Raw genomic sequence first — 14799 nt, 5'->3', positions numbered from 1 at the left:
CACATTTCATTTCAACTGTTCTTTTGTCATTTCTTAACACATTGTTTGCGGGTAGTTTTTATCGCTCGCTAACAGGTGGCGCGGGCCATTTTTGCAGTTGAATAGATTGATTACCGTTATACCTGGAAGTACATACATAATTCACCATTGTATGTGTTAGAGACCCAAATTTTGTCCTTTGGAATTCATATATCTGCATGTTAGCATCCCTTTAGAGCAATAAAAAAGTATAAAAATAAACATATTTATACGTTACCCGCATTCTACTGCTAGTCTATAAAAAACGTATTAATATGTGTGCCGCACTCTACTACACTGGTAGAACATATAAATACGTAAAACGTATAAATACGTTTCCCGCATACAACGTGTTAAAGGGTCGCAGCATTAGGAAGGTTGAGAACCACTGCCTTAAAGGCTTGAGATATCCACATAAACCTTAGCTGTGGATTTAATTCAGTAGGAGGTTTAATTGCAAAACGTCATTAGAAATATCTAAATATCTATTTAGTAATGCATGCAGTGTTCAACTTTGAACCTGGATATCTTGTTCTAAAGTTAGTTTTTAGAGGGCTTTTAAAAATAGTCAAACTACCACTTACAAAATAGAGTAATCTGTAGATATTTTGACACTTGTCCACTCCCTGAAACTGTATTTTCTTATTGCCACCTAATCTGTTTGTGCTTGGCAAATTCCAACTTCACCCCATCCTCCTTTTAAATGCCTTTTCCTCTTTTTTTCTTCTTACTTGCCTGTGGAAATAGCCCCACAGGTAATACTCACCACTAGAGGCTGCTAGGTTTACTAGTATTTATTCTACACTAGAGGCCCGGTGCACAAAAATTTGTGCACTCGGCGGGGGAGAGGGGGCTTCTCTCGGCCCAGCCTGTGCCCTGTCACAGTCTGGGACCCCTTGGGGGATGTCCACCTGCTGGCTTAGGCCTGCTCCCCAGGGGATTGGGCCTAAGCTGGCAGTCAGCATCCCTCTGGCAGCCCGGGAGGCCTCAGGGGATGTCCACTTGCCAGTGGAGAGCAGGCCTAAGCTGCAGATGTACGACTGCTGAGGAGGCAGGAGAGGCTTGTGTTCCATCCCCCTTAGTGCTGCTGAGGAGGCAGGAGAGGCTTCCACCATCACTGCTGTGCTGGCAGTTGTCAGCCTGGCTTGTGGCTGAGCAGAGCTCCCCCATGTGGGAGCACACTGACCACCGGGGGGCATCTCCTGCATTGAGCGTCTGCCCCCTGGTGGTCAGTGTGTGTCATAGTGATCAGTCGTTCTCAGTCTTTCTGCTGTTAGGGTCAATTTGCATATTACTCTTTTATTATATAGGATAGAGGCCTGGTGCACGGGTGGTGGCTGACTGATTTGCCCTGAAGGGTGTCCCAGATCAGGGTGGGGGTCCTGCTGCGGGTGTGGCCAGCCTGGGTGAGGGGCTGAGGGCCATTTTCAGGCTGGCCACCCCTATGGGCTGGAAGCAGGTATCTTGTATTTATTTATCTTCTATAATTGAAACTTTGTAGCCTTGAGCAGAGCCGAGGGCTGGCCAGGGCAGGCGGGAAGCTAGGCTTCCTCCATCGCTGGGGGCAACCAAGCCTCCTGCTTGCTCCAGCTCCGTGGCCGCCGCCATCTTTGTGATGGAGTGATGGTTAATTTGCATATCGCTCTTTATTAGATAGGATAAGTTTGGTTGCTTAGCATTCTTTGATCCCACAATGCTTTATTCATTTCTCATATAGTTTTTACCCTGTGCTCTGTGGCAATGGAGACCAATGCTTATTAATCCTATTTTGTGTGAGTGCCTAAAAAGAATGCTCAGCATAGAGATGCTCAATAAATATTGGTTGAATATTTTACCAAAGGATGCTATATAAATGTTTGCGCATGAACACAGAAAATAAGCTTAGAACTTGGGTTCCAAATGTGACTTCATTCAGCTCTATAAAAGACTTGCTTGATATTCCAGACGTATTTTAGCAAAAGTGATTCAGAAATTAAGGTAAATAGTTTTGCTTTTTGGAGTGTTCTTTTAAGGCTATGGTTATTTTAAAAATATTTTTTGAGCCCGGCTGGCATGGCTCAGTGGTTGAGCATCAATCTATAAGTCATGGCTCTATTCCCAGTCAGGGCATATGCCTGTGTAGCGGGCTTGATCCCCAGTGAGGGGTGTGCAGGAGGCAGCTGATCAGTGATTCTCTCTCATTATTGATGTTTCTATCTCTCCCTTTCCCTCTCTGAAATCAATAAAAAATATATATATATTTAAAAAATCTTTTTTGATAAGCATTCATTTCTCAGTAGTTGTAATGATTAGCTCTTTGGTTTCACCTTAGCTGCATCAGAATCAACTGGGAGCTTTTAAATACATGCCTGGGCCTCACCCCAGAGATAATTAGAGCACCTGTAATTTTTAAGAAGATTCCTTGCCGAAACCGGTTTGGCTCGGTGGATAGAGCGTCGGCCTGCGGACTGAAAGGTCACAGGTTCGATTCCGGTCAAGGGCATGTACCTGGGTTGCGCGCACTTCCCCAGTGGGGGATGTGCAGGAGGCGGCTGATCGATGTTTCTCTCTCATCAATGTTTCTAACTCTCTATCTCTCTCTCTCTCCTTTCCTCTCTGTAAAAAATCAATAAAATATATTAAAAAAAAAAAAAAGATTCCTGGATGATTTTGATAGGAAAATGGACTGAAACTACATGCATGAAATTATTCAGGAAAGGGTGTGTGATGCCCTTATTTAACGTGCAAGTTTTATTGACTTTTTTTGAGTGAGGGTTTTATCACATCTAAAATCTCTTCTAAAAATCATTTATCTCATATGAATCTAACACTTTCAAGTCCTGTCCAGAATGGTTAGGGGCCAGTAATATGCCCCTTTAGGCCTAATCTCTGGCCTCCAGATTGTCAGAATATTTTAATTCATTGTAAATTGAATGCATGAGCACCTGTTTGTATATTTACCTGAGCAGGCCAAGTGGGAACAAATGAGGCAGTTAACTGTGTTTTTACATATCTTTAGGTCACACCTGGTACATCAGTGGCTGATAAGCTTGAACCTGGAGTTTAGGTCTTTAGTTTTGCTCTTTTCATGTGATTGTTTCATCTTTTTTGCTTGATCCTTGCAACACTGTAACTGAAAGTTGGGATCTATTGCTAGAACAGCTGCTTTAGTGTTGGGCTATATTTGGTATTTATCTTTTCCAAAAGGGCTTTAGAGAATGTCGGGATCTTTGAAGAGTGTATAGCTGAGGAAAACAGAGATGACAGTGTAGCCTTTAATTTTAAAAAAGTGAGATTCTACTTCTCAGTAACATTAAACTCAACATTAGACTCAATCTATTCCAAAGTATCCAACTATTATAATTCAGTTTTTGATTAGAAGTAGTTTAAGTACTTTATTTATAATTACTCTAACTTTAGAAATCTATCTTTTATAGACCTTTACAGTTAGGCCAGTTTGCATACATTTCAATTCTTAATAACTTAAAAACTGCACTCTCTATACCAGCGGTTCTCAACCTGTGGGTTGCGACCCCTTTGGGGGTCGAACAACCCTTTCACGGGGGTCGCCTAAGACCATCGGAAACACATATATAATTACAAATTGTTTTTGTGATTAATCACTATGCTTTAATTATGTTCAACCTGTAACAATGAAATTGGGAGTCACCACAACATGAGGAACTGTATTAAAGGGTCGCGGCATTAGGAAGGTTGAGAACCACTGCATACTATTTAAGGAAAAGAGCTATTTAAATTTCTCTGTACTTTGCCTTTCCATGGGTAAAGCTTATTTTCCTTCAACTGATTGTTTTCTCTATTAGCCAGAACCTCTGTTTAGCCAAATAAAGGTCATAATGTACGACATCTGGAATGTGGATGGACAATAAATAAAAATTGTCCTAATTCTGGCTGCATTAAAAATTTTAAAATAAAAAGGCATATTGTCATTTACTGCCTCCTTAAGATTAAAATATGATTAATGCTATACTGTTCATTGTTTGTTGGCAGAACACATTTATAAGTATTTTGGGAGCTTTTAGTAGTGGTTTTTTCCCCCAGAAGGACTGAAAGAGCAGAAAGGCGGTTGAAACCTTAAGCATATGTAACTATTTGGAGATCTTAAAACTAGATGATGTTAAAAGAATAAAATTCTCTAGTTAAATGCTTAAGGGCTTTGTAGAAACTGTCATAAAGATAAATATGCACCCTGGCTGGTGTGGCTCAGTTGGTTGGAGTGTTCCATACACCAAAAGGTTGTAGGTTTGATTCCCAGTCAAGGCACATACCCATCCAGATTTTGTGTTCCATCCCCCATCAGATGCATGTGGAAGGCAGCTGATTGATGCTTTTCTCTCACACATTGTTTCTCCTCTTTCTTTCTCTTTTTGTCTCTTTCTCCTCCTTCCTCTCAAATCAATTTTTAAAATAGTATTTAAAAAAGTACCTAGGTTTCTGTTGTATGAAATATTTAAGACATCCAATTGAAACAATCCACAAGAAATAATAATAAGAGAGAAACAATAGTCAGACTACCTTTATGTTAGAATCCTCCTGGCAATTTTATAATTCTTTATTCATACAACATAATTCTAAATTTTCCATTGTATATCATGTATTGGGAGTTCCGTGGGAAAAAAATTTGGCCAGGGGTATTAGTCTCAAAGAGTGTGTGATTGTAAGACCAAGATAAGGAAGGAAAGAAGGAAAGGAAGGACCAGAATAAGGGAATTAATTCAGAGAAGGTAATGATGGGCAAACTATTTTCTAATTGACTTTGAAAGGAGAAAAAGGGAAAAGACAAAATAGGGTGAATTGGAAGAAGGGAGATAACAAGTAAATCTCTGCTTTGTGTTCTATAAATGTTATTACTGAAACCTGTATTACTTGATGTCCAGGTTGGAGCTGATTGATCAATAGCTGGATTCCTCAGAAAGTATCACTTACTCTCCTTCTCTCCTTGTCATCTCTACTTCTCTTGCCTTCTCAGTTTATTGTTTAACATAATTTTTATAGAGCCCAGATCCTCTATAATATAGCTATGCCTTATAATGTGTTTAAGATGGTTAAAAGAGAAAATAAGAGAAGAAAAGATCTTTGCAAACTTATGCAAATGAAAAGAAGAGAGGTAAGGGTTCTGTAGAGCAACTGATTTTCTAATGCATTTGATCTTTGATATTTCTTGGGTGTTGAATTTAAGGAAACAGATTTTTTTTCTTCAAGAGAAGGCTAATTGGAGATGTTAATTTCTCTTCTTTTCCCAAATAACTATTTACATTTAGGTTACTCTATCTTTTATAAGAAAGTTTATAAATATTTAATTATGATGCATGTGGTTGATTTTTCATTGTTTTGTCATAATTTTGATTACCAGTCCAAAGGACAAGTATCTGAAATAGAGACTTAAGAATTTATGTCCAATGATGCAGGACTCAAAGCAGGAACAATTAATTCTGGAACAAAAAGCTCATTCCGAAGAGGAGGAGGCCAAATGCAGGTGTCTGGAAAAGCAATTTCATGTCCCATAATGCATTGTAACAAGGAATTTGATAATGGGCACCTTCTCTTAGGACATTTGAAAAGGTAAGTGTGATATTCAGAACAGTGGACACTGAAGGTTAAGTGAGTTACAAAGTGATTTCATAAAATGAAAGCATGATGTGCCTCTGCCATTGTAATTACAGCTTTATATTTTAAATTCAAATTGTTTTGTGTTATTAAGATATAATTATTTACAATTACATCCCTTAGTTGTCCTGGAAGGTTTGGTGGAGTTAGATTCTTCTAGTGATATTTTGTCTTTAAAGACATGTGACCTTTAAATATGTATTTATTCCTAAAATGTCTCATAAAATTTTGAATAGAATTTTTGCACTGCTATGCAATTGGATCAGCGTTAGAGAAATCCAGCTCATAAATGCAAATTGCAAAAGACATAAAGCACTTAACAAATATTTAGTCTAGCTAATGTGACATTGCAAGATAAATGCTAAAGGCAAATAAAATATAGCCAAATTAATGATATTTTGCTTATGAAACATATCTTATTAACCTCCTGCACTTTTGAATATTAGAGCAAGAGAAAGTAAATATCAAGGAAGACAGTATTAAAGTCATTAAACATTTTTATCTTTACAATCCCCTTCTAATAGTTTAAAGATGTCTCACCCTACTTATGCCTTGCCTTACCAAGAGAGATTTCTAGAGGAAGCTTCAGTGGTCTGTGAATAAGTAGGCAGCATACTGTATCTGAACTATTTTAAAAAGTCTTCGAGGCAGTTTAAAATGACACAAATTTTTAATTATGTTAAATGAACATTAGAAGGATTAAAAGCCATTTTTAGGAATCGGGTGTCAGAAATCTTGACTTGAGATTATTATTCCAGTGGTTCATTTAAAATTATTTGTGAACTTTATGGTAAATAAGGCAAAAGAAATGATGATGGCTCTGTAGTTTTCAAACTGGAAATGCACCAGTTTGGCCAGACATGCCTGAATCTATTTTATTGGATCTTGAGTACTTTTATGAAATCTTAAACTAACTGTGGGTCACTGTCTGAAGGGATTGCAAGCCTTATGGGAACCACTTGATATTTCTTAGTAGAAAAGTGTGAGTTATGATTGTGTGTATGTATGTTTATTTAGCTTAACAAATGAAACTAAATAGTTCTGCCCCTAGAATGTGAGCTTTTCTAATGTTCCCTCTCTTTTGCCAAGTAGGTTTGATCACTCTCCATGTGATCCAACAATTACACTACATGGACCTTCCATCAGTTCCTTTGCTTGTGTAGTATGTTATAAAAATTTTGTTACTCAACAACAGTATAAAGAACACCTTTTTTCTAAGGTAAGAACATGTCCTAAGTTAAGAGTAGGCATTATTTTTCTTGCTGCTCTTAAGCTTGCAATCCCCAATGATGTACATAAGGATCAAAATTCTGATTGTTTATGAAGAGCAAAATGATTTGGAACATTAAACTGTTGGGGGCAGGCAAACTTGATAGGTGAAAACTAACAGTCCTGAAGATTACCATAGAAACCCTACTTTTTATGGAGTTGCTTTATGAAATTAACGTACCTTGTTTAAGATGCTCTGTGAATTAGTCACATGATGAGAATTAGAACCTTCTGAAGTCCACTGCTTTTCACTGCATGTTGAACTGTTGGAGCCATATAGTGCCTAACAATTCTTTTATTAACATTAGTATTAAGAAATAGATCTAGGGGGGACAAAGAGACTCATGTAATACTTTAAACAATAAAGAATTTAAATTAAAAAAAATAAATAGATCTAGTACTTAGAAGGCTGTGCTTTGTAACTCTTATTGTTAAATCTCAAGGGACATATATACATTCTTGTAATGTAGAACCATATTTGATATTAGATATAACTCTCAACAAATACTCCTTATTGCTTAGTCTTTGGAATGTGTCACAAAGACCCTTTCCTTTAAACTAGTTTCCTTTAAACTAGTATGCAATTGCCTATCTTGAATCAGCCAGCAGAGGCCGCTAGAAGATCGTATACCACTGATTTCTATTTTGTAAAGATCACATTCTTTAATGAAAGAGAGTGGAATTATCCAGTTTGCATTATTTGTCTTGCTTCCTTCCCCTTTTTCTTTCATCTCCAATTTCTTCCATCTAGACAAGTGCTTATCAAACTTTAATGTGCACCTGAATCACTTGTTAAAAATTGAAAATTCTGACTCAATAGATCTGAGGTGGGGCCTTAGATTCAGGGTTTCTAACAAGCTTCTAGATCAGTGGTTCTCAACCTGTGGGTTGCGGCCCCTTTGGGGGTCAAAATTTGACCCTTTCACAGGGGTCGCCTAAGACCATCGGAAAACACATATATAATTACATATTGTTTTTGTGATTAATCACTTGCTTTAATTATTTTCAATTTATAACCATGAAAATACATCCTGTATATCAGACATTTACATTACGATTCATAACAGTAGCAAAATTAGTTATGAAGTAGCAAGGAAAATAATTTTATGGTTGGGGGTCACCACAACATGAGTAACTGTATTAAAGGGTCGCGGCATTAGGAAGGTTGAGAACCACTTTTCTAGATTATGCCAGTGCTGCTGGGTCACACTTGAGTAGCAAGTCTAGCGTTTCTTGAACATTAAAGTCATCCAATGGGTCTGGCACTAGATAGCTTCCTGCCTTTCTCCCATTTTGGCGGTGGTGGTGGTGGTGGAAGGTATACTGTAAGCTTCAGTGTGCCTCAAGGTCACTTGCGGGTCAATAGGTACTATCACTGTTTCTCATTCTGTTCCAAGGCCATTCTGTCATCAAAGGTTATTTTTCCCCCTTGCTAGCCTATTCTTCCCAGCCCTAGGAAACCAGGTAACTACTTTCTGTCTCGTTGGTTTTATCTTTCCTGGACATTTCATATAGATGGAATAATAGAATATGTGCCCTTTTGGTGACACTTACCATAATGTTTTTAAGGCTTATCTGTGTTGTAGAATGTATCAGTACTTTATTCTTAATTAAAAAAAAAAAAATATATATATATATATTTTTTTTTTTTCAGAGGGAAAGGAAGAGGGAGAGAGAGATAGAAACATCAATGATGAGAATTATTGATTGACTGCCTCCCACATGCCCCCCCTCCGGAGATCGAGCCCACAACCCGGGCATGTGCACTGGGACCCTTCAGTCCATTGTATGGATATATGCCACATTTTGTTTATCAGTTCATCTATTTGATAAACACTTGGGTTGTTTTCACTTTGGCTATTTGTGCGTAATGCTACCATAAACAAGCGTGCAAGTCTTTGTGTGGATATATGTATTCACTTCTCAGGTGACTATTGGGTCATATGGTAATTATGTTTAATTTTTTTAAGAACTGCCAAATTGTTATCTAATTATTATATCATGTCACCTTCCCATTAGCAATGAATGCAGCTCTAATTTCTTCTTATTCTTTTTATTTTTATTAATTTTAGAGAGAGAGAGAGAAACATCAGTTTGTTGTTTCACTTATTTATGCATTCATTGGTTGCTTTTTGTATGTGCCCTGACCAGGGGTCAAACCCATAACTTTGGGAATCTTGCATAATACCACTACACCAGCGGCGCCACTGAAACCCATAACTTTGGTATATCAGGACCATGTTCTAACTAACTGAGCTACCTGGCTAGGATCTAATTTCTTTACATCCTTGTCAGAACTTATCTGTCTTTTAAAATAGGTATTTTAGTGGGTATGAAGTAGTATTTTATTGTTCTAGTTTTTTATATGTATGTGTGTGTATACACACACAAACACACAAACACACATATACAAAGTTTTATGATGTATGTTATTTTAATGTAACCAGATATATAATAGTAAAAGTAAATTTAGCACTTGAACTTACCAGACATTCTGTTTCCCATTCTTTTCTCTAGTTTGTAGATGGGATTTGCAAATATATATATCATTTATATAACAGTTATATTCCAATAAAATTTTATGTAGAACCACATTTTTGTTTTATTGAACAAACCATTTAAATGAGCATTATATGGAATACATTTATAACTCAGAATTGAACTAAAAATTATTTTATTTTTTTAGTTTAGAGGTCTTCATTAGGGGTCATTTGTATAAATTGATGGTTAATGCTTGTAGTGCTCTTAACTTATAGAACCTTCTAATGAAATACAAAATATCTTCCCAGTGTAATCTTTTGTGTGGCACTTGCCAAATTAAAATGGGATGATAATAGTGGAAAGAACATAGAATTTGTAACCAAAGATATAAAGCTGTATTTGAATGGTAGTTTTGTCTCTTCTATGGTAACACCTTGGTTGGAGGAATGGTAATTTTGTTGACTTAATCTAAGTTTCAACTTTCTTATTTATAAATGAATAAATTAATATTCCATGGGATTATTATAAGAATTAAATGGAAAAGCACACTTTGAATCCTAATGGTGCTTGCTTGACATGTATTTAATATAAATGTAAGTTTACTGATCCTCTTCTAGTTTCATCTCATAAGACTACACAAACTACTTTGATATCCCTAATGTAAATTTAAGAAGACACAACTTTTAAGGCTATTACTCTAAAGACCATTAACAAATTTCGGGATAAAGGAGGCTCTTACTAAGTTTGGAAACTTAGATGCTAAAAAAGACATACCTGTTTCACTACATCAAAATTTAAACTGAGCACATACAGAATTCATTAACAGATGTTTGAAAATATTTGCAAAATAGAGGATTGGACAAAGAGTTTTGATAATGAAGTTGACCAAAAGGAGAGAAAACAAAACATTGAAATATGAGGATAAAGAATATGAATAAGCATTCTATAGAATGTGGAATATCCACAGAATTATATGAATAAATGCTCAAACTCCCTAGTAGACAGGAAATGCAATTAAAGTAACAATGAGTATCACATCATCTGTCAGACTGCAAAAATAATAGCTATTGCTGACAGATATGTGAATTGGTAGAGCCATTTTGAAAAGCAAGCACATAACATTTTTTAATACTCAAAGAATATACCTTTCAACCCAGTAGGACCACTGATAATGAGAGAAAGCACCTATAAATAAGGATATATACCCAAGAATGTTTACAACATTATTGTTTATAGTGGCAAAAAATAAGGCCTCAAAATGAATACTTGACTAAGTCATAGTAGATCCAAAGATGGAGTAGTTGACAATTATTAAGAATGAATTAAAGTTTTACCATTTGCGTCTTAGGGCTTTCCTTTAGATATTGTGGAATAAGAAAACTAAGAGGCAGAAGAGTCTGTAAGTTGAATATATTTGATAAAACAGTGGCAATCCCCCTTGTATGTTTGTTTGTATATGTAAATTATTAAGCATGGAGCTATTTATGGATAAATACATATTTGTAAACAAAGGTTATATTTCAGAGTAGATTGAACAAAGCAAAACTTTAGAAAAAGTGTATGTGATGTGAAAACATTTATGTATTTATATAATATTGCATATGAGTATTTATGTAAAAAAGGAAAAATACATAGAAAGCAAATATACTTGTATATTTATTGTCACAGAAAGATAGTTATAATTGTTTTCAAGGAAAAAAATTTAAAAATTTTGTATATGGGACCTCATTTATGAGAAAAGCTCCATTGTTCACTCAGGGAAGAAGTTTTCGTGTTAAAAACAGATCGAGAGTATTCCAGATAATAAATACTTTGAAAGTTAATTTTAAGAATTTGAATATTGGTTGATTTTAGTTGTCTATAATTCATCTTTGCCTTATGTTTTAGGAAGCTGCAGATGATGGACATAAAAGCAACCTTCTTCCTCAGATTATTCAGTGTTTTGCATGTCCAAATTGCTTCCTTCTTTTTAGCGGCAAGGATGAGTGTTTGAAGCACATGACTGGAAAGAATCATTTCCATCAGCGTTTTAAACTGGGTGGTATGTTCTCTGAAAATTATTAAACCACTTTAATTTTTGCTGAGTTTCCATACTTCTGAGATAATGTTTGAGGTTTCTTATCCTCACTTTAGTATGCAAACTGTGAAAGTGAAACATTTTTAATTCTTTTTTTAAAAGAAAAGATTCTCAATACTTATCTGTACCTAAGAATAAGGTTTACTTTGAGAAATGAAAAGAAACTTGGGAAGAAAACATTTATTCAGAATAATGTTTTTACATACATGATATCTGGGAATTTGGGTGGTTTTCAATAACTTTTGCACTTAAGGCTAGAAAATGACTTTCAGATTTTCTTTTTAATATATATTTTTATTGATTTTTTACAGAGAGGAAGGGAGAGGGATAGAGAGTTAGAAACATCAATGAGAGAGACATCAACCAGCTGCCTCCTGCACACCTCCCACTGGGGATGTGCCCGCAACCAAGGTACATGCCCTTGACCGGAATCGAACCTGGGACCTTTCAGTTCGCAGGCCAACGCTCTGTCCACTGAGCCAAACCGGTTTGGCAACTTTCAGATTTTATGTAAATATCTTTTACTTATTCCAGCTGATATTGAGGAAGACAAAGGGAGGAAAGGTTGGGTTAGTCTACTCAAATCTTTGCAAGTTATAACTTTTTTTTTTCCAGATGACAGGAGAATAGCATATCCAATATCATTTCCATCTTTTGCAAAGAAACTTTTGATCTCTCTGTGCAAAGATGTTCCATTTCAAGTTAAGTGTGTGGCCTGCCACCAGACACTGCGTTCCCATATGGAGCTCACTGCCCATTTCAGGTTTGTAAGGGAATCCTGCCCAATAAGCTCTTCACCAGTGGAATTCAACAAATAACGCTCTATTCCATGTTTCTCTCCTTTTGAAACAAGAATGTGTATTTGCCTGGATAGTAACCAAATTAGCATAATGAGAGATTTAGAGTTATGGAAGAAGTGGATATATTGATATTGCTGTGAATATAAAACAAGCCAATAGTTCTGTGTGTAATTTTTCTCTGTGTGTTCTGTGAGTGTTATATATAGGGAAGGAGAGGGTTAAAATAGAACTATGACTTTAAGTCAACCAGAATGGAACATATCATATCTATATGAAAGATTAAATCTCATGAAAGGCCAAATTTATCTTAAGAAGATTTCAGTATGATTTTTTGTCTTTACAAAGGAAATTATCAATCAGTATACAAAAGGAGAATAGTGTAATGACCCCTATATACCTTTTGCACATGGCAGTGTGTTTTATTTATATTCTCATCCCTGTAAATTATATTGAAGCAAATTATGTCATTTTATCTGTAAATATTTCAGTATGTGTACATAAATGATAAGGGTTCTTCTCTCTTTTTTAAAAAAAATACATTTTATTGATTTTTTACAGAGAGGAAGGGAGAGGGACAGAGAATTAGAAACATCGATGAGAGAGAAACATTGATCAGCTGCCTCCCGCACACTCCCTACTGGGGATGTGCCTGCAACCAAGGTACATGCCCTTGACCAGAATCGAACCTGGGACCCTTCAGTCCGCAGACCGACGCTCTATCCACTGAGCCAAACCAGTTAGGGCAACGGTTCTTCTCTTAAAAATTAATACCATTATCATACCTTAAAAAATGAATAGTTTTTTAATATCATCAAATACCTAGTTAACGAATTTTCTTGATTATGTCATAAAGTTTTTTTTATATTTGTTTTATTGGAATCTGGATTCAAACATAGTCTGTACTTTGCATTAAGATGCTTTGTCTCGCCAAAACCAGTTTGGCTCAGTGGATAGAGTGTCGGCCTGCGGGCTGAAAGGTCCCGGGTTCGATTCCGGTCAAGGGCATGTACCTGGGTTGCGGGCACATCCCCAGTAGGAGATGTGCAGGAGGCAGCTGATCGATGTTTTTCTCTCTCTCTCATCTGTGTTTCTGACTCTATCCCTCTCCCTTTCTCTCTGTAAAAAATCAATAAAATATATTTTTTTAAAAAAAGATGCTTTGTCTCTTAGGTTTCTTTTTTTCTATTATTTCTTTAAAATGCATTACAAGTTTATCTACAATTGCATTTGTTTAAATTTTTTTTACGGCTAAATTGACTTTTAGGGTGAGAAGAAGTGAGAGGAATAGAGAGATGGAAACATTGGCTGCCTTTTGGACGCCCCTACTGGGGATCAAGCCCATAACACAGGCATGTGGCCCTGACCTGGAATTAAATCAGTGACCTCTTGGTTCATGGGTTGATGCTCAACCACTGAGCCACACTGGCTGGGCTACAGTTGTATAATTTTAACTTTCACAATTTGACAAATGGATACTTCTGTTTAACCTACACTTTTATCATAATACTAGAGGCCCGGTGCACAAAAATTCATGCGCTGGGGCAGGGAGTCCCTCAGCATGGTCTGCACCCTCTTGCAGTTCGGGACCCCTTAGGGGATGTCCACTTGCCACCCTAGGCCCACTCCCCAGGGTATCAGTTCTAAGTTGGCAGTCAGACATCCCTCTGGAAGCCTAGGAGCCCTTGAGGGATATCCAACTGCGGCTTAAGTCCGTGGGGAGTGGGCCTAAGCTGCAGCTAGACATCCTTAGCACCTCTGAGGAGGCGGGAGAGGCTCCCACCACTGTGCTGTGCTCACAGCCATCAGCCCGGCTTGTGGCTGAGCGGGGCTTCCCCTTTGGGAGTGCACCAACCACCAGGGGGCAGCTCCTGCGTTGAGTGTCTGCCCCCCTGGTGGTCAGTGCACATCATAGTGACCAGTCATTCCTGGTCATTCTCCTGTTAGAGTCAATTTGCATATAACCCTTTTATTATATAGGATTAGAGGCCTGGTGCATAAAAATTTGTGCACTGGGTGGGGGGGGGTCCCTCAGCCCGGCCTGTGCTCTCTCACAGTCTGGGACCATCTGCTGTCTTAGGCCCACTCCCTGGGAGATCAGGCCTAAGCTGGCAGTCAGACACCCCTCTGGCAACCCAGGAGCCCTCAGGGGATGTCCACTTGTCAGCGGGGACCAGGCCTAAGCTGCAGTCGGACATCCTTAGCGCTGCTGAGGAGGTGGGAGAGTCTTCCGCTATCCCTGCTGTGCTGGCAGCCGTCAGCCTGGCTTGTGGCTGAGCAGAGCTCCCACTGCAGGAGTGCACTGACCACCAAGGGGCAGCTCCTGCATTGAGCGTCTGCCCCCTGGTGGTCAGTATGTGTCATAGTGACCAGTTATTCCCAGTCGTTCTGCTGTTAGGGTCAATTTGCATATTACCCTTTTATTATATACCTGGTGTATGGGCGGGGGCTGACTGGTTTTCCCTGAAGGGTGTTCCAGATCAGGATGGGTGTCCCACTGGGGTGCCTGGCCAGCCTGGGTGAGGGGCTGAGGGCTGTTTTCAGACTGGC

General features: G+C 37.7%; 1 protein-coding gene across 5 annotated transcripts in view; it reads left to right on the top strand.

The window, feature by feature from the left end:
• The window catches only part of ZNF451 (zinc finger protein 451), a 103590-nt gene that overhangs the window by 35187 nt on the left and 53604 nt on the right, over positions 1-14799 (top strand). For all 5 annotated transcript variants that reach the window (XR_001512729.1, XM_015559493.1, XM_006756845.2 and 2 more), the window contains 4 exons: positions 5427-5580; positions 6718-6844; positions 11263-11416; positions 12068-12215. Coding sequence is in view for 4 of the 5 variants with exons in the window: in XM_015559493.1 (XP_015414979.1) it covers positions 5427-5580; positions 6718-6844; positions 11263-11416; positions 12068-12215 (583 nt within the window). In the remaining variant the exon portion in view is untranslated. The remainder of the gene's footprint in view (positions 1-5426; positions 5581-6717; positions 6845-11262; positions 11417-12067; positions 12216-14799) is intronic.

Source organism: Myotis davidii, unplaced genomic scaffold, assembly GCF_000327345.1.
Source record: "Myotis davidii unplaced genomic scaffold, ASM32734v1 scaffold334, whole genome shotgun sequence".
Classification (NCBI taxonomy): domain Eukaryota; kingdom Metazoa; phylum Chordata; class Mammalia; order Chiroptera; family Vespertilionidae; genus Myotis; species Myotis davidii.
The sequence above is the reverse complement of the archived record's forward strand: the minus strand, read 5'-3'. Positions and strand labels throughout refer to the sequence as shown.